We start from the raw sequence: 21,723 nt of genomic DNA, 5'->3' as shown, positions 1-21,723 counted from the left end.
GGTTAACATATGGTTGAAATAAAGATAACATGGTGGATATTCATGTTGAAAATGGAGCCAATCTTTTTCATAAAGGAAAATACAAGCCTTTAAAAAAAACTTACCTTCACTCAGAGATGTTAATATGCTATTCTAAAATAGAATAGAGAGGTCCAATTGTTCATGTTGCATTTGGAAAAGTTCAGCTTACATGAGGATGCTCCATTATTCCCACATCCATTCTTCCACACAATCCACCATGCTATTTAAACTTCGGTTCTCCAAGACAGAAAGAATGGTCCATAATTATAAGGCCCATAATTCAATTGCTGATTTAATCTTAATCAGTTTTAACATTAGTTATTCCCTCTGTCCAATCTCACCCTGTCAGACACTTTTATAAATGTTTGCAGATAATCAATTCACAATGTGTTCCTAGAATCTAGGGCTAAGGAAGTCAAGTGTAAGTCTGGTGAAAAAGATGTAAAGTATGATTTCAGAAATGTATGAGGTGACTTCAGCAGAGAATGTGCACTTTATTGACTGCAGTGCTACTTTGACTTTTTTATATATATAATTGCATGTAAATATTTCTAGTAATAAGAGTTTGATCACTGAAAAAAATAAGTCTGAAATCTTTAAACAACTATTTTTACAACTTTCATGATATACCATTATTAGATAGCAGTAAACCATTGCTTTCTCATACCTTCATAGATTATGAGTACACACACATACAAATTCTAAAAAGGATAAGACACTTTATTGAGTTTGATAAATTAAAAGACTATGTACTGGACTTGTATGTATCACAGCTATTTGTAAACAGAGACCTTGGTCCTTTCCAAAGAAATCTTGATAGAATTCTGCAATAAATCATTTTCCAACACGCTGATCACAGGATGCATAGTAACAAAGGGCAGAGAAGAATTCATCATAGCTGACATTCACATGTGAAGGCAAAGAACTGAGAAAAAATAATTGGAAAGAAAACTAAGTATAATTGGGATTGCATACAATACTTAAGTTTGTTATCACTTTCCTAAAAATTTGCTTTGAACTATTAATCAGACTGATATATGACAAATCATAGAAATTTTATAATAACATATGAACTTAAGGATATTTCAAATTTTCTATCAACTCTATAGCCGAGGAATATGCTAACAGATGCATATTGTTTGGTTATACAAGAATCTATTCTTAATACATAAGATTCCACAAGATCTCCCCAACTTGTAGTACCTATGTGCAAAAGTACACAGTATATAATTAGAGGTGCTCTCTTATGGTAAGAATATTCTTCTCCATGGAACATAAAATAAGAGTTCAGATTCAACATGAATTTGCTCAAATGATGGAAAGATATTCACTAATAAGAAAAAAAAGAAATTTACTGCAGGGATGGGATATCTCTAGCCCATCAGATATTACTGAATCATAGCTGTCATCAGACTCACTATTAATCCAAAGCTTGCTATTCTGCATCAACTGAAGAACCACAAGATTCTTCTGGACATTGTCGGCTTTAATTAATTATTAAATAGGTTTGCAACCTGTTTAAATAAATCTATAACTTTTAAATATTTAAAAGTTAGAGATGCCAATCTGAAAGGACTTTATTATTTGTATTTTTTTCTTAGTGGATAGCCCAATCCATATTCAAAGGGATAAAGATATTTGGAATATTTAGGGATACTTATATAGCTATGTCTTATAGAAATTGCATCTTTTCTGGGCTTGTGCAGCTGTTGTTGTAATATATCATACAAAGATGGGTTGGATTTAAGAAAGTGTACATCCAAATAGTCTTGAAATAATTTTTCCTTTAAATCTAGAGTATTACACAGCCCTAATTTTCAAACCATTTCTCATAATTCAGAAACATCCAAAGTGGTTTATAATAGTCATAAAAAAAGAAAAGCAAATATTACAAGGAGTTAATGGCTAGAAAAGGCAAACATAAAAAGATGGATTCTTAGAGATTCCTAAATTGCCTCTGGGTGGGTGTCAGGCATGTCATAGAGAGCAAGTCATTCCACAGGACAAATAGAATATTAACAAGGTGACAGAACCTACATTATACTGATTATCAAGAAATTTTACCATCTTTTATGATTATACACTGGGTCAATAATAATATAAAGTATGTATTAGCAAGCAAACTATTAATCTGAGCTGTTCATGAATTTGTACTTTTCTTTCTGCAGTTGGCAATCTTTGAGGCTGGAAGAAGCATTTTTTCCTAATGCTTTCAGTGTTGGAGGGTGGGCAGGAATGGGGAGTGATATCAAGGAAGTTGAATCCTTTTTTCCACTTTAGAGGGAAGTGTTTAAAAGTACAATTTAGCCTACTGTGAGCTTAACACATCTAGTTTTGTTAGTCTAGTGAAGAAAATTAGTGAGCTATTGCAATCTGGAGAGAATGACAAGAAACACTGAAGCTGCATTTTATCATTCTTGCTTTGCAAAAGGGCACAAGAGAAAAATTGTCAACGTATTTCTAATACCCATTGTGATGCATTTCTTATTTAGCCCTCAACATAACTGAAGAGAACTGTTTTTTTTGCTTGACTTATTACAATATCCACACTTTCCTATCAGATTGAACATCAGAATCAAAACTACTGAAAATACATAAGAATTATATGTTCTTACACAATCTCTGTCAATCTGATTTGCCAGGGAAGAAATCCCAGGACACTGTCCACAGGACCAAACTTTACTATTAGGTCAGGATCAGGAAAGCCATTAGTACCTAGAAAAAGGGCACAATAGTATTGCAAAATCAAGACTACCCAGTTTATCAGAGGTGTAACACAGGTTCGCCATAACATTCTGCTTCATGAATAGAGTTGAAATAGCCTAGTCAGCAGAATACACTGTAGCCAAATAATATATTCACAGAAAAGCAAATTCTGGGAGCCAATTATCCCACATGGATTTTTGAAACATTAAACAGCTTGTAAGTAATTCAGTCAAAACAAATAAATTCCACATTCAGAACACTGCTTTTAAGTATCTGTATCTGCAATGAAATGGGCAATTTTGAGTATTAATGGAAGATAAATGCTCAGATCGACAGATTTAATATGTAGAGTATTCCTAAATGTCAGGCCACAAAGGCCAATCATATGTTGTTGTTGTTTCCCAAAGAAAATGTTACCATATTTAGGAATATTTGAAAATCAAACATCAAATGAGTAAGGAAGTGTTTAAAAGAAACAGCAACTAACTGAATATAATTTATAAAATAAATTATCTATTGATCTGGCTTTTGGTACCCCCTGTATATAAACCTGAAGACAAATGTGAAATTTTTCCAAATTAAATGGATTTTCTTCCATGAGGCCATGTACCATTACAAATAATGACTGCACTTATTTGGCAAGGAACACTTATACAGCAAGAATTACAAAGACATATTTCAAAAGGAGATCTTCTACAAAGTAACCCCATAGAATGTAGAGACTGAATACAGGTAGTCTTTGACTTACGACCATCTGGAATTACAGTCTGGAATTACAGTCATGAGTTGTTGAAGATGTGAAGCAGGTCACTATGTAACCGGACATGACTTTATGAGACTTTTTGAGGTGGTCATTAACCAAGCATGGTAGTCTTTAAGCAAAGACCACAGTCATTAAGGGAATCCATAATAGCAATTGGTGTTTCCTGCTGGAAAACAGCAAAAAACATTGAAAATCGTGGGCATGTAGTGGTGGGACACTGCAAACAGCTATAAAGCTGAGTCGATTGCCAAGCACCCAAAATGTGATCATGTCACTGTGGAGGGAACATGCAGCCATTGTAACTTCGAAACTAGTTTGTAAATACCTTTTGGGGGTCTGTCATAATTTCAAAAGGACGCTAAACAACTGGTAATAAGTTGAGGACTACCTGTAGTGAATATATAATCCAAATATTTACACCAAGAGTTTGATTATGTTTAAAAAAAATATTACTGTTAGATCAGCCATTTTACACCAACTACTCAAAAAAAGTAAATAAATTGTGCTTTAACACTTACTGCTTAATAAATTCTCCAAGATGTTTATATCCAAATCTGTGCATTTCTTTTGCTTTTGTGCTACTAAGTGGCAAAATTTCTGAGCTGCTCTTACGATATCTGTTTTTCCATCCTCTGAGGACAGCACGTTCAGTACAGATTGGCAATTTAAAACTGCAGTTGAAATTAAAATAAAACAATGAAAGTGGAAGAACAGAAACAGTTGCTTGAAATCAGTTTTTTCCAAAGTTAGAGGCTTACAATTCTCCAGTTAAAAATAACATTTCCCCCATTACTCTGCAATTTCTCAAAGTTCCTACTACTGGTAAGCAGTGATGGCACAGTGGTTAGAATGCAGTATTGGCTAGCTCAAGGTTGACTCAGTCTTCCATCCTTTGAAGTCGGTAAAATGAGGACCCAGATTGTTCGGGGCAATAGGCTGATTCTGTAAACAGTTTAGAGACAGCTCTAAAGCACTGTGGAGTGGTATATAAGTCTAAGTGCTACTGCTACTTAAATAATCCTACTAAAGTATGCTTTGTAGAAAATCCCTAATTCTTTGCTATAATAATAACACTCCAGTAGAAGTTTAGAATCAAAATTTTCTTAATTCATGTTTATATTCATCTGTCTTATTCCACTGAGTTGTGTACACCCAGATCTATAAGAACTTGTGGCCATGGAAATTTCCCATTCAAGAAACTAAGTCACCAGTATTTGTGGATTAGTTTTGTGTAATCAATGCATTTTAGTCTTCAATAACAATACAGGGTTTTAAAAAAATTATCTTACCTTGATCTGTTTTCTCCTGATTTGCAAATTTCACTGTATATTTTGAACAGTCAAGATTCAACAATTCCTGCTGCTGTTTTAAAATTTCATCCATCAGCTTTGAATTATTTCTTTTGAAAATACCTTGGGAAAAGAAGAGAAAGAACATGTTCTGGTAATATTTTTTTTATCTTGCTGCAGAAATGATATTTAGAGATTACTTGGAGCTGCCCAGGAAGAATGTTCAGAAACTTTACTTGGTGTAGTAGGTTGATTCAGCACAGCAATACTTCTCCATTCTATACATTTCACTCAAAATGCTTATCACCTTTAAAGCTCTTCATGGCTTAGTCCTGGTTATTGTAGGTAGAATCTATTTGTTCTACACATTTGAATTATGATGGCATACTGCATACCCACTCTCTGTAAAGATAAGGAGAGGGGGACTAGATAACTTGCTTTCATTGTGACTGCCCATTTTAAACATATGCCCTAATATAAAGATCCCCTCCCCTCACTGTCATTATTCAGAAGGAAGGTGAAGGCAATCCTCTTTTATTAGGTGTTTTTTAAATATATATAATTTTCAGGGATACTTGTGCCATGTATTGCAGGCCAAGTTCCTTTTTTTATTCTTTTAAGATTAGTTTGCGATTTTATAATTATATAAGCCACTCAAAATCTTATGATTGGGGTAGTACAGAGATCTTGTATCTTGCAAAGGTAGCCATAATCCATCATATAATAAATGCTTATTTAACTATAAGAGTACAGTATCAACAAACTAAAACCTCTTTTGGGCTATACTAAGTAAGTGATATAGCACAATAGGGACTAAATTCTATATTCTAAATAACCATCCCAAATTACCTAACTGGTTGGCCATTTGCAAGACAGATTCCCTTTTTTCCCAATTGCTATCCTTAAAAACAGTATGGGATGTACTCCAGGAAAAGTATTAAAAAATTGAATTCGGGTACATACAGATTTCTAGTTGTATAAAATGTCTGACACTGATTTGGAACCATTATTTTCCATGAGATCTGACTCTGCAATCAAAAGAGAGTTTAAATACCAGACAGACCTGAAATATATCTTCTGCACACAATTGTACATTCAACCATTGGACAGAGAATAGGAACAAGTATACATTGCTATAAATTTTAATTGAATTTTTAAAACATATACTTCAAAAACCACAACATTAGGGACATCCCTTCTACCTATAAACAAACTCCTTCATTCCATATCGGAAATTAATCAGTTGCACAATGTAGTAAAGTTAAAATCTCATTTGAGTTCAGCTTCTCATGATTTCTGGGATATGTCAATAGTTTGTCACTGCTTTCTTTCAGGATGTTTTCTCAACTATCCAGTCTAGCTTACCTCCCTTGCATTGCTTATCTTTCATCTGAGTACTAAATAGGCTGAAATCTGCATAGCTTCCACAGCCAAAGTCAGCCAGATGCTGAGGCATTCAGCATGGAAGAGTTGCTATTTGGTACACATAAGCTCAAGGTGCCTTTAGTTACAGAGTATTCACAAAAAGGCAAGAATTTGGGACAGTCCTGGCAATTGTTCTAGAACAAATATTCTACTATGTTACACTCTGTCATTATAACATAACTCCTCACACCAAAGGAAAATGAATCAGTAATCAACAACATGGGAAAAAAATCCTTATAATTAGGTCCAAACCTGATACCTGACTTATTATTTAAAAAAGCATAACCTACTTCTCTGCTGAATTTAAAGCTTGCCTTATTAACAACAGGAAAATCAGAGCTTTTAAATAAAAGTTAATATTATATTTCTTCTGCTAGCAAATTCTAAGGTTAATTTCATAACGTGATACAGGTTGTTTTGATTATCCTGAGCTGTTATCTGTCTCTACACACACACACACCCAGCAATAGGTACTAAAGATAACTAAACTAGGCTTTTGTTTTAAAGAGAAACAAAAAAACAAGCACACATTCTTGAATACAGGTAAGAACCACTATTATACCAGTGGTACTGGTCTGAACCATTAACAGTAGCTACAGAATGACTTTGCATTATAAAATGTTATAAATCACACAGAGCTTCTAGTTAATTTGGGCATGTACCTTTCAAGTTTTTCAAAACCAAAAAAAGTATCTGCAAATAATGACAATTATATCTATATAGCATAGGAATGATGCAGCATTCCATTGAATGCCAACTGTTGCCATTATACATGTAGTCCTCGACTTACAATAGTTCATTTAGTGACTATTTAAAGTTGCAGTGGCATTGAAAAAAAAATGACTTAAGACCGTTTTTCACACTTATGACCATTGCAGCCACCCCATGGTCATGTGATCAAAATTCAGATGTTTGGCAACTGATTCATATTTAGCCCTAAGTGTCAAAAAACTAGTAAGAAACTGACTGGAAACGTGTGTGCACACACATGTAAGCATGCATGCACGCACGCACACAAGGATACAGGGTAAGCATATACACAATTTCAGTTCTGACCAGACTATGAGTTGAATGTTACTACTTCAGAATTCTTGTTCTAGCTAGCTAAAAACTCTACGCAGTTTTTTAAAATTGGTTACTAAATCCAAGTGAGCAACCTGCTAACTTTATTTGAAAAAGCTATCATACATTCAAAATGAAAACATTACTTCCAATTGTTTACTTGATCCCCTAAAATTTAAATTCCTATGACTTTGATACTCAAATTAGTTGTTTCTCCATATTTCTTATAGCACCTTTTATAAGAGTTTTCATTTCAAAACTTACCCGGTAAGATACAGTATTAATACAAAAATGTTTGGTTCTACTTTTTTCTACTACACATAGTCTTCAACCTACGAGCACAATTGAGCCCAAGATTTCTGTTGCTAAGCGAGACAATTGTTTTTTGTGCCATTTTATGACCTTTCTTGGCACAGTTGTTAAGTGAATCACTGCATTTGTTAAGTTCGTAATCCAGTTTTAAAGTGAATCTGGCTTCCCCCTTGACTCTGCTTGTCTGAAGGTCGCAAAAGATGATCACATGACCCCAGGACCCTGCAACTATCATAAATATAAGCCAGTTGTTAAAAAGTCTGAATTTTGATCACATGACTATGGGGATGCTGCAATGGTCGTAAATGTGATAAATGGTCATAAGTCACTTTTTTCAGTGCCATTGTCACTTCAACCAGTACTAAATGAAAGGTTGTATGTTAAGGACTACCTGTACTACTTTTTTGTTTTAGAATAGAATCTACTTTCAACATTTTTAGCATAGAATGTTTTCAGCTGCCCTTGTTTAAAAACATTTGCATAGATTAAAAGAGAAATAGGAAAACATTTTCATCAATTATAGGAAGAGTCGCCAAGGTTCTTCAATCTTTGAGTAACTTTGACAAAAAAAAACCCGAATTTATATTAGACTCTCAATTTCGTAGTCCACGGGTGTCAAACCCGCCACATCACATGACGTGTCGCGACGTATTGTGACTTTTTTTGCATTGCCAGAGCTGGGGTGGATGTGGCCTCCGTATGATGCAACCGGTCCGCAGACTGGCAGTTTGACACCCCTGTCCTAGTCTAACCTTTTGCATTTTTTGCCATGCATCTGTGTATTAAATAGGCTCATGTCTTCTTAGCTTCTAAACCTAGACAAAATCAGCCAGGCAGTTTTAAATTACTTTAGTTTACTTTAGTTATATATATATATATATATATATATATATATATATATATATATATATATATATATATATATATATATATATATATATATATATATATATATATATATATATATATATATATATATATATATATATATATATATATATATATATATATTTAAATCGTTATGTAAAGCAGTGGTTCTCAACCTGTGGCCCATGGACCTCTGGGGGGGGGGAGCGCAATATCATCACAGCAGGTCCGCAAAGGCGAATATTATTTAAATTTTGAGTTAAGTCTTGGGGGTCTGGAGCCATGGTTTGGGACCATAAAAGGTATTTAAAGGGAGTCCATGTTGAAGAAAAGGTTGAGAAGCACTGGCACAAAGAATTATTTAGGTAATTGAGGATGTACATAATGCATATGTACTCTTTAGCATTAAAAGACAGCTAGGCAACTTCCTGAATTTCTAAATTGGGGAAGGGGATATATATATATATATATATATATACACACACACCATTTTTTACATTTAAACTCCCATTCAGATTCCCTAGCACTCCCTTAAACCTTCTCACAGGTTTGAAGTGGGAAGTTCATTCATTATGAAACAGAAAATGCAAATATGTTTCTTAGTTATCTGTTTGGTGATGGTCCATTTTTAAGATGCATGGTTTTAAAAATTGAGCAATTTTTAAATTATCCCATTTGGACTTGATTAACATTTTTGACTCATCTTTAAGAGCTGTAGCCATGTAATTAAATTTTTACTAAACTGAAGCTATTCTTCAAGACTTCATTTTCTCACATATACTTTAATAAATTCTGGCTGTCTATAAACTTTTCCATTCCACTATGACTCTAATTGCCCATTTATATCTTAAAGATGCTATAAACATTGGCCTTCTTCTCCTAAACTAAAAAGGTTATTTTAAATTGGATATATGTTGTCCACCTTCAAGTCAGAGTTTCTCCAATCATGTTTTTTACTGTATATTATTTAATCTAAGCAAGATTTTAGTTTCTTTACTTGGGTGTCAACTTCATCTTATAGGTGGATCCTATTAAAATGCTGTTGATAAAATATGATCCCAGTCTTTACATATAGTCCTCATTTAGCAAATAGCTGCACTTATGACAGTGCTGAAAAAATAACTTTACAACAATCCTAGTATTTACAACCTTTGCAAAGGAAAGCTGAAGGAAGATTGTAAGCACAGTCATGCTTTTACTTAGCAATCACTTAATGATCAAGTTGCCAATTTCAATTGTGGTTGCTAAATAAGGACTACTTGCAATGCATTGAAATAATAAGATTTTATTTCAGTTCATTATATGACATATCAGCATGTTAGACTGAGTCACATAGTCACATGAATCTTAATAACAAATAAGGTGAAATTAAGCCCATACAGGACTGCATCAGATATTGCTGCTTTTGGCAAATGAGACTGATTTCTTAGAATGTAAAACAAAATACATGACATTTTCTTATCAGTTTTCATGAATTAAAAAGAAGTATAACATTTTACATAACAAAATTTCAGACAAATCACTTTGAAATTACTTTAGCTAGCTGAAGCAGTGCTTCCTTTCTCTATAGCCAATTTAACAACTACACACAGTAATTCTAATTATTATTTAATAACATTTGTGGAGTGGAGAGGATACATAGTATTGAACAATGGGAATCATAGGAGGTATTACAATGGCTGAAAAATTCTAATTTTGTTTGAAAAGAAGCGAAACATTAAGATAATGAGCATTTACTAAAAACTTCAATATACATTTTATTTCAGTTTTTGGCATTATGTAGAATCAAATAGTGTTGCTGTTTTGATACTTATTGGATAATAAAGGGGAAGGGTAAGTAAACATTCCTTAAACTGCAAAAATCAGAACATGATAGTTTGAGAGCAGAGAGATATAAGCTCTATATTATTGTCAGGAACCTATACCTCTCTGCTCTGAGAGCTTAAGGGACTGTAAATACCATTCTGCTCCTGCTTCGCAGATCCCTAGGGTTCAACAAAACAATTTGAAAAATCCTGGGATCAAGCAGAACACTCAGATCACCATGATACAGTTGCTGAAATGTTCTGGATCCTTGTGTCAATACCATTTCTGGACTAATCAATTAAATATGCATTACCAGGCAGTGGGCAAAAGAAAAAAAAAATCTGTATCAGAGAAATGGAGAATCTGAGACCATCCCATTATTCATGAACAAATAGATCCTGGTATGGTGGCAAAAGAGTGGGTGGTTCTGGGAATATATACAATAATATTTCTGCTAAAATGAACATCAGCGCATATTTATTGGAATCTAAAAATAGGGTGTATAACACTAATATTTGCTAAAATTATTTTTTCAAACAGTTGATCAAAATGGTTACTCTTGATTAGTTTGTGTTAGTTATTATGGTTTCTTTTGTTTAAAAAAATTAATAAAATGTTCTAAACGGCAGTAAGAGAAGTAAAATAAAGTATAGGGATTAAACTAAATGTATTCAGTAGGCACTAATAAAAAGATTCAGAAAAAACTGCTCAGAATCCTCTGGAGTCAGGTAGTCCCATAATCGAATAATAACTAAATAACAAAACCAATGAACTTCTTGAAAAAAGTTCTTTTATTGACCTTCACCTCTTAACTTTCTACTGTTTATATTTTTCTCTATCAGCCAAACTGAGCTCACGCTAGGTAAGGAAAACATACCCTGTAATAAAGCTGCTCCCTGTCTCAACAAACCTTAGTTGCCTTAGCCGGCATTTAATATAGGTAGTTCTCGACTTACAATTACAATTGACCCCAAAATTTCTGTTGCTAACTGAGACATCCGTGAAGTGAATTTTGCCCCGTTTTATGACCTTTCTGGCCACAGTTGTCAAGTGAATCATTGCACTTGTTAAGTTAGTAACACTGTTGTTAAGCGAATCTGGCTTCCCCATTGACTTTGCTGGTCAAAATATTGCCAAAGGCAACATAACATAACATAACCCTGGGACACCGCAACCAGTCATAAATACGAATCAACCGCCAAATATTCTGAATTTTTGATCGCGTGACCACGGGGATGCCTGCAATGGTCGCAAGTGAGAAAAACGGTCATTCAGTGCTGTTTTAACTAAACTCTTGTTAAGTCGAGGACTAACCTGTAACTGGGATCGACGGCAGGCAGAAAAAAAAAAAAAAACATCCGCCGGTAGGACTTTCAAGGTCGACCTCGCTATCGAGAAAGTAATGTAGTAAAATGAACAATAACTAGAATAACGATTTCTCTGCATAATTGCTAGGACAATGAGGTAATGCATAATCACTGGGAAAAATACACGGAGAAAAATTTCTGTGTCAGTAATATGTGGCAACCAAATGCGCTTTGCACATGGATACTTTGCATGTAGCAAAACCTTCCATTGTAGGCCTGTGAGAAACGCTCCTAATGTATCACAGTGTGTATTTCAATGTGTATAGCCCAGGGGTAGGCAACCTTGGCTCTTTTATGACTCATGGACTTCAACTCCCAGAATTCCTGAGCCAGCACAGCTGGCTCAGGAATTCTGGGAGTTGAAGTCCATGAGTCATAAAAGAGCCAAGGTTGCCTACCCCTGGTATAGCCCTTTGTTCTTTAAGAAGATTAGTATAAAAACTGAAGTCTAATCCCTCCCTCCTTGTTCAGAATCGCCTATCCCAAAATGCCTCTGAACCTGCGCAAAGAAACTTTTTCTGCTATTTTTCTGCTATTTTCTGGAATTCGTTAAGAGTTCTTTCGTTTTCCACAAGAAAAGGGCGAGAGCAACTTGGCTACGACAGGCGACTTACCTTCGTGGTCGTAGACGCTGACATAGGAGATGCCCACCGCCATGCACCACACCACTAAGCTGGCCACATCGGCGTAGCTCTGCTCCTCCTCGGTCACCACCAGCCCCACGTGGCCCGGCAGCTTCTGCAGAGATTTCGCATCCCTCCGCCACCGGCCCCCGGCGCCCACCACTTTCCGCCCCGCCGCCGCCGGCTTGTGGAAGGCGAAAGGATTCGCCGCCGCCGCCGGAGCTAACAGGGCCCGCGAGGCGGCGGTGGCGGCCGTAGCCGCGCGCCGCCGCCAACGGCTGAGCCACGAGCCGTGACCTCCGAACCAACCGCGGCCCCAGGCGACCAGCGCGCGCTGGACGCTGAACAAGGCGTGCAGCAAACGCCACAGCAGCTCGTACGCGACGCTCATTGGACTGGACGGAGGGAGACGCGAGAGGAGCAGAGAGCGGGGAATCGTCGGCCGAGGCGGTTAAAGTTGGATCAGCCGAACCGCGAAGGATGCACCATCTCGCCTCCCTTTGCTTCACGGAGACGGTTTTATCTGCCCGGCAACTTTCTCTAGTGCAACCATCTCTAGACCTGTCCTGACCTTTACCCTCTAGCCTACGCAGCTGCTGCTCATTGGTCGAAGCAACGGGACTAAGTCGTTTCCGGGTTGAGAGACCAAATGACGTGGCCCGAAGGAAACTGACGAAGAGGGAAGCCCTAAGGATGTCTTTTTGCAGCTACGGACGGATTTAATGTTATATTGCGACATCTAGTGGCGGACGTGTGTGCGTTGTTAAAGTTCCGCTGCCTTGCTCACCATGTGCGTGATAGTGAAACAATAAATCAAATTTTTGTGGCTGGTTCCTTTATTTCAGTGTTTCTCAACCTTGACAATTTTAAGGCATGTGGACTTCAACTCCCAGAATTCCACAGCCAGCAATGCTGGCTGTGGAATTCTGGGAGTTGAAGTCCACATGCCTTAAAATTGTCAAGGTTGAGAAACACTGCTTTATTTGCTCAAACTGGATAGGCAATTGTGAGATGAATTAGATGAAAAGCTCCTATAATGGCTTATTTCTTAACCAGGAGTGAAGGTGAATTGTAGGAGTGAAAATGCACTGAACTAAAACTTTTAAGAAATACGGACTGAACTAAAACATTATTTGTGGGCTGCAGACGTCTGTTTATTTGCATCCTTATTTCTCACATATCCCACAAATGCGTAGAAAGCTACTTCTTAGAAATATCTTTTTCAAAGAGGGTCCACCTTTGGGTCCTTTCTAGTGGTGGGATTCAAATATGTGAACAACCGGTTCTCTTGCATGGATGCCGGTTCCGGAAGTCCATTCTGGCCCTGGGCAACAAAAAATTAGCTACCGGTTCTGCCAAAGTGGTCCTTTCACACATTCATATACAGTACTGTACATATATATTTTGATAAATATTGGTCACCCATCAGTGCAGCATATAGGATAATTAAACAATTCTAAATACAACTACATTATTTACTTTTAAGTGATGGCCTGTGTGGTCCTCACAAGCATGCTTGGAGACAGTTGAGTTAGATGCTATACAACGAAACACAAAAGTCTCCGATCTCCTGAAATAGGGCTGAATTAAATTCACATTAGAGGAAGGAGATCTACAGAAGGTATCTTAGGTTGACCTTTATTTCATAATCATAATCACCACCCATATTTACAGAGATATCGCCATTTGTATGCTTGCTTATTGCTTTACCCTCTTACACAGAATAAAGATTTTATGTATATACAAATGCAAGATCATTGTTGAAGACATACAGCTTTCATCAAGGCTCTCTACTAGTGATGACCCTCCCTTGACCTCTGTGCCTTTGGTGGTGAGCACACTTCTGATTTGAAGACATCATGGATTGTCATCAAGTATCTGAGACAGGGAATGTTAGGAAATTGTAACTAAGAGTGGATAGCTTATTGTTCTCTAGATTTAATACCTTTAGACATTTTTAATTTGCTAATTCTTTTTCTTTAATATTTCATACATTATTTCTTTTTAAGTCCAGTCTGGTTAGAGCATGTGGGACTCTGAAGAAAAAAGTAAAGAAAAATATTGTTTATCACTTCTATAACTGCTTTCAGCAAACTAACTATTTATCCACACAACCTATCATTACAATGAGAAATAAGTAACATGCCACCCACTTGGCTTCCTAGCCAAATGGGCTTTTGGACTGCAAATTAAACTACGTTGTAATTTGAGACATTTTTAAAAGTTCATGGTGTAGTATGAATAAGATTACAGGAACTCAGCCTTTGGCAGCACACTTTTTCTTTTAGAAACCAAACTAATTTCTTCAATCCTGAAATTGAATGTATTTATATTACAGAAAATATACTAAATGTAAACTCTTTATTGCAGAGATAATATATTTCCTGATTCCACAATGAAATTCAACTTATGTTCTTTTAATTCCACGTCCCTGACAAATTATGTATCTTAGTCACTTACTTTAATGGAATAGAATGAAGCTGATTTTGTTCACGTGCTAAATTAGACAATAGTGTACATTTTTTGAAGCACTCCATCTTCAAACGTAGTAACATACAATATAATTGTCAAGGAACACACGGTTGAAGTTTCATAAACTCTAAACTTCTTGTGCTCTAATGCTCTCAGATTGTTTGTGAAATCAATTTTCTGGCAATCTGAGTGAGATTGTTTGGAGTTTGTTTTTTTGACAGGTCCATCCTCATTAAACCAGAAAGAAAGCTGCATACCAACCGGTGAAAACTGGTTTTCAGACAGGCAGAGCTCTGACAAATTTTTCCACATCTCCAAGTTTTACCACTTTCAGCTGGTTCCTTTCCAGCTTCAATGACAATATAATATTAGCACACAGGTGTCAAACTCGCCGCGTCACGTGACGTGTCGCGACGTGTCATGACTTTTTTCGCATTTCTGGAGGTGGGGTGGGCGCGGCCTCCACATGATGCAACCAACCCGCAGGCCAGCAGTTTGACACCCCTATATTAGCAGATCAGAAGGAGATCTGTGAATAGATTACCATTTAAATGAAGAAACAACAAATTATAAAAAAATGTGAACAAGCTTCTTGGAAAACATTGCAGTGTTCTATCTCGATGCTAATATAGTTTAGGTGTGGAAAATGCAATGACCAAGAGACATATTCTGTGTTATTTCCATCCAAAGTCAACCTCTGTAAACTAGTAAGGGAGGGGAAAAAAAACAAAATCAAATTGGTTTGTATACCAAGTTCTCTTATTTCTTTTAAAAAAAACTTTCAAAATCAAATTCAGGTAGAAGAACCCTTATTAAATTGTCACCAAGTTCCAATATTTCAAGGTTTTCTGGAAGGAAAGTAGATTTGTGAGTTCATTTTTCTTATATTTATTTGTTGGTATCTTCATTATTTTTACAAATAGCTCAAGGCAGCGAATATTTTCCAGCATCCCTTCCTCCTCCTATTTTCCCCACACAACAACCCTGTGAGGTGAATTGGTCTGAGAAAGTGTGACTGGCCTAAATCACCCAGCTGGCTTTCATGACTAAAGCAGGATTAGAAATTATGGTCTCCTGGTTTCTAGCCTGGTCCCTTAACCACTAAAGCAAACTGAAGACCATGAGTTTTAATGTCGCTTTAGGCATGAATGCCTGCAGGGGGGCCTTGGACCAGTCAATTTCTCTCAATAAATGTCATCAATCTGAAGACAAAAGCCAGAACTAATTCAATCAGCAATCATCTGCCTCCACAGAATAGGCATATATTGTCAGGAAATTTATTCAAATGCCATTTAAAGAGTTATGCAAGAGTATCAAAATACAGAGCATAATCTTGCCAAACTGGGGTATCCTGCTACTGTAGTTCCAGAGCAAACTGGGGCCCTCTAGAGGCATATTCTAGAATATATGACAGCTTTATAACAATTCTAAGCATAACTGAAAACATGTACAATTGAATTTTGTGAAATATACTTTTCAGTATACTGGCATAGAATCCTGTTGATCAAAACAGTGGGAATAGAGGATACAGTTCCCTGAGCAGAAGTACATCCCTCCACATTCAGTGGAATTTACTGTATTCAAACGGCCCAAATCCATGATGGGATATTAATTTATTAGAACAAATCAAAATGCCTGAATCTCCAGAACTCATCATCAGGTGAGATGCTGAAAAAAATCAGGAGATGAGAGGAGAAGTAAAATAAGGCAGTTGTTTCTCCTTTCTCCATCCTATCATCATCATCATCATCGCCACCATCACCACCACCACATCTTTCATCAGAAGAGCTCAAGGTTTATTTGAATTTAGCTCTAAAATAACTCTGTAGGGGTGATTGGATTGAAAATCAGAGATTGACCCAACATTACACAATGCTTTTCTGTGGGACGATAAGCTTGAATCAAATGATGATGATGTCATTTGCACCTCTATAATGTCTGTTTGGCACTGCAACCAAACAAGACAGACACAGACTTCAGTGGATAGTTAGAACTGCAGAGAAAACAATTGCAAGCAGCCTGCCTTCCACTGAGGACCTGTATACTGCACAAGCCAGAAAGAGGGCTATGAAAATATCTACAGACCCCCTCACATCCTGGACACAGACTGTTTCAACTTCTTCTCTCAAGATGACACTATAGGGCATAGCACGCCAAAACAGCTAGACACAAGGACAGTTTCCCCCCCACCATGCCATCACTCTGCTAAACAACTAATTCCCACAACACTGTCTTATGCCCCTGGGATGTCAAACCACCTAGTAGGGCTGTATTACTATTATCCTCCTCATCTTTCCCATTACCCATTTCCTTAGCTTCTTATGACTATAGCTTTGTATCTTATGATTTATGTTGATTGCTTTTATTTAGTATCCTATTATGATTTATGTTGATTGCTTATTTAGTATCCTATGACTATCACTGAGTGTTGTATCTTATGATTTATGATGATTGTATTTTATGATTATGATCATGATTTATCACTTGTTGCTTTCATGTACACTGAGAGCTTATGAACTGGAGACAAATTCCTTGTGTGTCCAATCACACTTGGCCAATAAAGAATACACAATAGCCATTTAAGCTTCAATTTCAGTATATATTAACTCATATCATAAGCATAAACATTCATGAAATTTGGAGAATTCTTCTATTATGACTGTTATGGCTGGATCAATTACCACCATAGCATATAATACTGCCAAAGCCAGAATGAAATGGACAAAAGGATGCACCACTCTCCAAGGGGGACATAAAAACTGATATTATCTTGCATAAACAGCCAGAACTACAGTTGTCTGTTACCCATCCTGAGAATGTTGCCTAGTTAGGGCAATAGTTACAGATTTCTTGCACAAGTCTTCAGACATAGTAAAAATATCATGATAAAAACAATAAAAATCACATGCCAATAAAGTACTTTTTAGTTGTATCAAACATTGACAGAACTAACAGTACATGACTAGTTCTCTTTCCTGGTTTAAATCAGGCCTCTGTATAGCATAGAACAGAGGTCCCCAACCTTTTGGGCACCAGGGATTGATTCCACGGAGAGAGGTTTTTCCATGGACCGGAGAGTGAGTGATTTTGTGTGCTGCCTGCATCTTGTGGATGGGGCTTTGCTTTTTTGTGTAGACCAGTTGCTGGCATGCCGCAGACCGGTACTGGTCCATGGACCGAGGGTTGGGGATCCCTGGCATAGAACCATTAGAGACTATTCCAAACCATTAAACCATTCCAAAGACCATTAAACTAGCATTCATAAGGAACTCACATAAGCTCTAATACATATTACAGAATGTGCTGTTCAAGCATCACTTACAGTATGCAGGCAGATGGATTTGTAGAAAGAAGGTATGTAAGCTTTTTTGCAGCCTAAGGAAAATGTTGCATAGGGCAGTTCTTAGTGACTGGGAGACAACAGCTTTTGGTTGCTAAAGAGATGATGGAGAGACCAAAAAGATAATTTCTTAATTTGACTAGGTTGGAAAATCAACAGGCTTCACAATTTTATTTTGCTTGGCTGGGACATTAATCTGATTTATTGTCTGGCATTTAATCAGCAAGCAGTTCTACTACTACATTTTTCTGTTTTGGTTAAATGTGACAGTGACTACAAAATGAGCTGGGAAGAAAGATAAGGAGATATTTTATAGAGGTCTATAAAATATTTGCAAGTTTTGTGACCTTGTGTTAAACATGATAAAAAAAACCCTTTCTAGTGACTGGATTTAGAATATTTAAAGTGATCTCTCATACTTGTTATTGACAAAAATCTTACCTTTAAGATTAACAATTTGCAAATCTTGTGCAAAATGTGCTTCCTTTGTGGTTTTCAAGACCTTACATTGGTACCAACTTTTTTTGGCAATGATCTTGATAGAAATTATTTGTTTTGAGTAAACAAATGCAGCATTGTCCCATTAGGAAACCAACAACTTGTTTCATACACTGTATCAATCAGCCACAATTTGCTGGATTCCCACATCATACTAAGGCAAAAGCAGACATACCACATAATAGCTTAGTATATTGTGTGAACAAGCTAAACATATTAAAAGGCTAATTTACTCTTTTGCCTTGCCTCATCATTTGATTCCTGACCAAACTTCAGTCCACATTACAGCTGCCTCAAATAAAAATCCAATGTGTAAATATTTCCTCATAATATGTCTATATTTAGACATATTATACACACACACACAACTCAGAAGTGGGGAAAATACACTGCGTTCTCTATTACGCGAGAAAGCTAAGGATTGATTATTTAGGCAACTCAACCCACTCAGAAACATCTATTTTGCATCCAGATCCAGGGACTAGATATTACAACAGTTATCAATGTAACCTTCCCTTATTCTTTACTAGCAGTTCTTCTTCCTACCTTTCATCTTATTCACAAACTAGGAAGAAGTTCACTTTGTAATCAACAGCCTTAGCCCAGGAGTTTCTAGCTATTGGACTGGCTTTCAAGGTCCCATATTTCCTGAAGGATTTAAAAGTTCACATTCTCGGTTACAACATGGTTTTAATGAAGTCTACCCATGGATAAAATTCAGGGAGAACTGTGTTGGAAAGGTAATATATAAAGGTATTTCATACAGGCAAGTTTGAATGTTTAAGTTACGGGCAGCATACTTTGTGTATGTGTGTGTGTGTGTGTATGTAAGCACTGAGCAAAGGTTTGTCCTTGGATTTTGGCATTGAAAGAACTGCACCTGTTAGTGATAAAAATCTTTATTACATGAGAATGTTTGTTGTGCTGTTTTAATACATACTCTACATGACAAGGAATTGGTTGTCTTGGCATGAGCAACTGCTGATCTGCTCTACACATAAAAACATTCCAAACAATGTACAGGAAGCTACTCTTTTTCCCTGTCTATCTAAGGAGGATAGGATTTTCCTTCCAGCCAGCAAAGAAGTCAGAATTATTATGGAATTGAAGCACAGTTATGTGATTTTCCATTTAGTGACTGTGTTGCTGATCCCAATTTGTCAGGTAATTTTTGTTTCCCACCTATAGACAAAATCTTGCTAGTCTGAGGTCTCTACTATCTACAGCAGGGCTGGCTGGGAAATTCTGGAGCTGAAGTCCATATGTCTTCAAGTGGTCAAGATTGAGAAACACTGATCTACAGTATACTTTGTTAATGTTAGGGTCGTCACCCTCTTTTTACCTTGCAATGTCTAGGCTGAGTTGCGTCTTACTCCTCCCTCTTTGGAATCCTTCTCCTTCCTACATTCCATCACACAATTGAAGTTGCTAAAGATTTTTACACACTCCCTCTCTCTACATTCTCTATCATGGTGCAGTGGTTAGAATGCAGTATTGCAGGCTAACTCTGCCAACTGCCAGGAGTTTGATCCAGCCCAGCTCAAAGTTGACTCAGCCTTCTATTCTTCTGAGGTCGGTAAAATGAGGACCCGGATTGTTGGGGCCAATATGCTAACATTATAAAACTGTTCAGAGAGTGCTGTAAAGCACTATGGAGCAGTATGTGCTATTGCTGTTGCTCTTTCTAGGGAAGGCTTTTAAAAGTGTGAAAAGCAGGAACTGATGGTTATGGGTATTTATATTCTGCAATCATAATTGTTGCGTGGAAAATGGAGAAAATGAGCTGTATTTTTTCACATAATATAAACAATGTTTTGAGCATAGAGAAAATATAACTTGCACATTTTATTAATGTAAGCATTTTGCATTCTCTGAATATATAAAAAATGTAGAGGTTGGCCTGTCTCAACAGTTTACTATTATGGAGTCCTTGGTGCTCTCTGAACTTGATTGTTTGCTTGTGGATTTTTCATTACCCAACAAGGGAACATCAATTAATTGAAGCAGCATATTTGGCTGGCTGTCTCCTTACACACGTCAAAATCCTCCCTGAAAGATTTACTATTTGTTTTTAGAAAACATTAGAACAGGGGAAACCCTTACTGACCTTGAAAAAGTGAAGCAGGGCTGGGCTTAGTATTTGGGTGCAAGAACATCAGTAAATCTCAAGACAATAGGTTTGAATGAGAAAATTGTAAAAAAGAATCCTGGAAGAAGGCAATGATAAACTGCTCCCATTTTTCTACCACAAACATTGTAAGAATATGACCATGTTATCACTAGTAATTAAAGTCAACTAGAGGAGATTTTGATGGTTATCTTTGTAAAACTATCTTGTTTGGGAAATCAATAGTAGACACTACTAAGATTATTTTATCTAGCTTCTATTTGTTTTAGCTCAGCCTTTCAACAATACTTTCAATTCCTTTCTACTCCTTTTATAATTCAAAAAGTTGGGTCCTTATTTTGCTACCATATATTTTTACCAAAAAAAATATCTTCTAGTAGATGATTTGCGAAAGATGGTAAACTTTTTCCACAGCAACTACAACTGATGTACCATAGGTACACTGGCAGAAAGGAGATACAATGGTTCTTTGCCATGTGATTGTAGAGACTGATTTGAGCAGCAGTTTTTAGAGCATAATCAGAAATCCACATTAAAAAATTACATTCGCTGGTTCTTGAACCAGCATAAAATTTGCTGACTTGATTGTTAGCCCTTCTCTGTTACAGGAATGAGCCCAATTTTTTCCAAGACTGTAAAGATAGGGAGTCTAGTTAAGATCAGACAATTGCTCTGGATGGCACAAGATACACAAGATGTGAACAGGTGCTTCTGCAGAAGAAGACTTGTGCAGGTAATCCTCGACTTACAATCATTTGTTTACTGACCATTCAAAGTTACAACAACACTGAAAAAAATGACTTATGACCATTTTTCACATTACAATTATTTTAGCATCCCCACAGTCAAGTGATAAAAATTGGGGCACTTGGCAACTGGGATTCATTTATGACAGTTGTACTGTCCCGGGGTCATGTGATCAACATTTGTAAGTCAATGGGGAAGCCAGATTTGCTTAACAACTGTGGCAAAGATCGTAAAATGATTCACTTAATAATGGCCTTGTTAGCAAAGGAAATTTGGGGCTCAATTGTGATCGTAAGT

The 21,723-nt window shown here is 36.5% G+C and overlaps 1 protein-coding gene and 1 pseudogene across 1 annotated transcript; both read right to left on the bottom strand.

Moving 5' to 3' along the window:
- Nucleotides 1–720: 720 nt before the first annotated feature.
- NUS1 (NUS1 dehydrodolichyl diphosphate synthase subunit) lies at nt 721–12,632 on the bottom strand. The gene is made up of 5 exons (XM_015825053.1): nt 12,233–12,632; nt 4,780–4,902; nt 4,009–4,161; nt 2,637–2,736; nt 721–946 (listed from the first exon to the last, which is right to left on the bottom strand). The coding sequence occupies exons 1-5, from the start codon at nt 12,630–12,632 to the stop codon at nt 856–858; spliced, it is 867 nt and encodes a 288-aa protein (XP_015680539.1). The 3' UTR covers nt 721–855.
- Nucleotides 12,633–13,939: 1,307 nt separating this feature from the next.
- Nucleotides 13,940–15,663, bottom strand: LOC114923219 (annotated as a pseudogene).
- Between the last annotated feature and the right edge of the window lie 6,060 nt (nt 15,664–21,723).

This window comes from Protobothrops mucrosquamatus, unplaced genomic scaffold (genome assembly GCF_001527695.2).
Source record: "Protobothrops mucrosquamatus isolate PMUCROS unplaced genomic scaffold, P.Mucros_1.0 scaffold2464, whole genome shotgun sequence".
Lineage (NCBI taxonomy): Eukaryota > Metazoa > Chordata > Lepidosauria > Squamata > Viperidae > Protobothrops > Protobothrops mucrosquamatus.
This window is presented reverse-complemented; position numbering and strand designations above follow the sequence as displayed.

Excerpts from the sequence above, each read along its gene's own strand:
- NUS1 (XM_015825053.1), bottom strand. The coding sequence starts at position 12,632 with ATGAGCGTCGCGTACGAGCTGCTGTGGCGTTTGCTGCACGCCTTGTTC. Across the intron at positions 4,903-12,232 it reads CAGCGTCTACGACCACGAAG|GTATTTTCAAAAGAAATAAT; the intron begins GTAAGTCGCCTG and ends TCTTTTCCCAAG. Across the intron at positions 947-2,636 it reads ATCAGATTGACAGAGATTGT|TTCTTTGCCTTCACATGTGA; the intron begins GTAAGAACATAT and ends ATTTTTTCTCAG.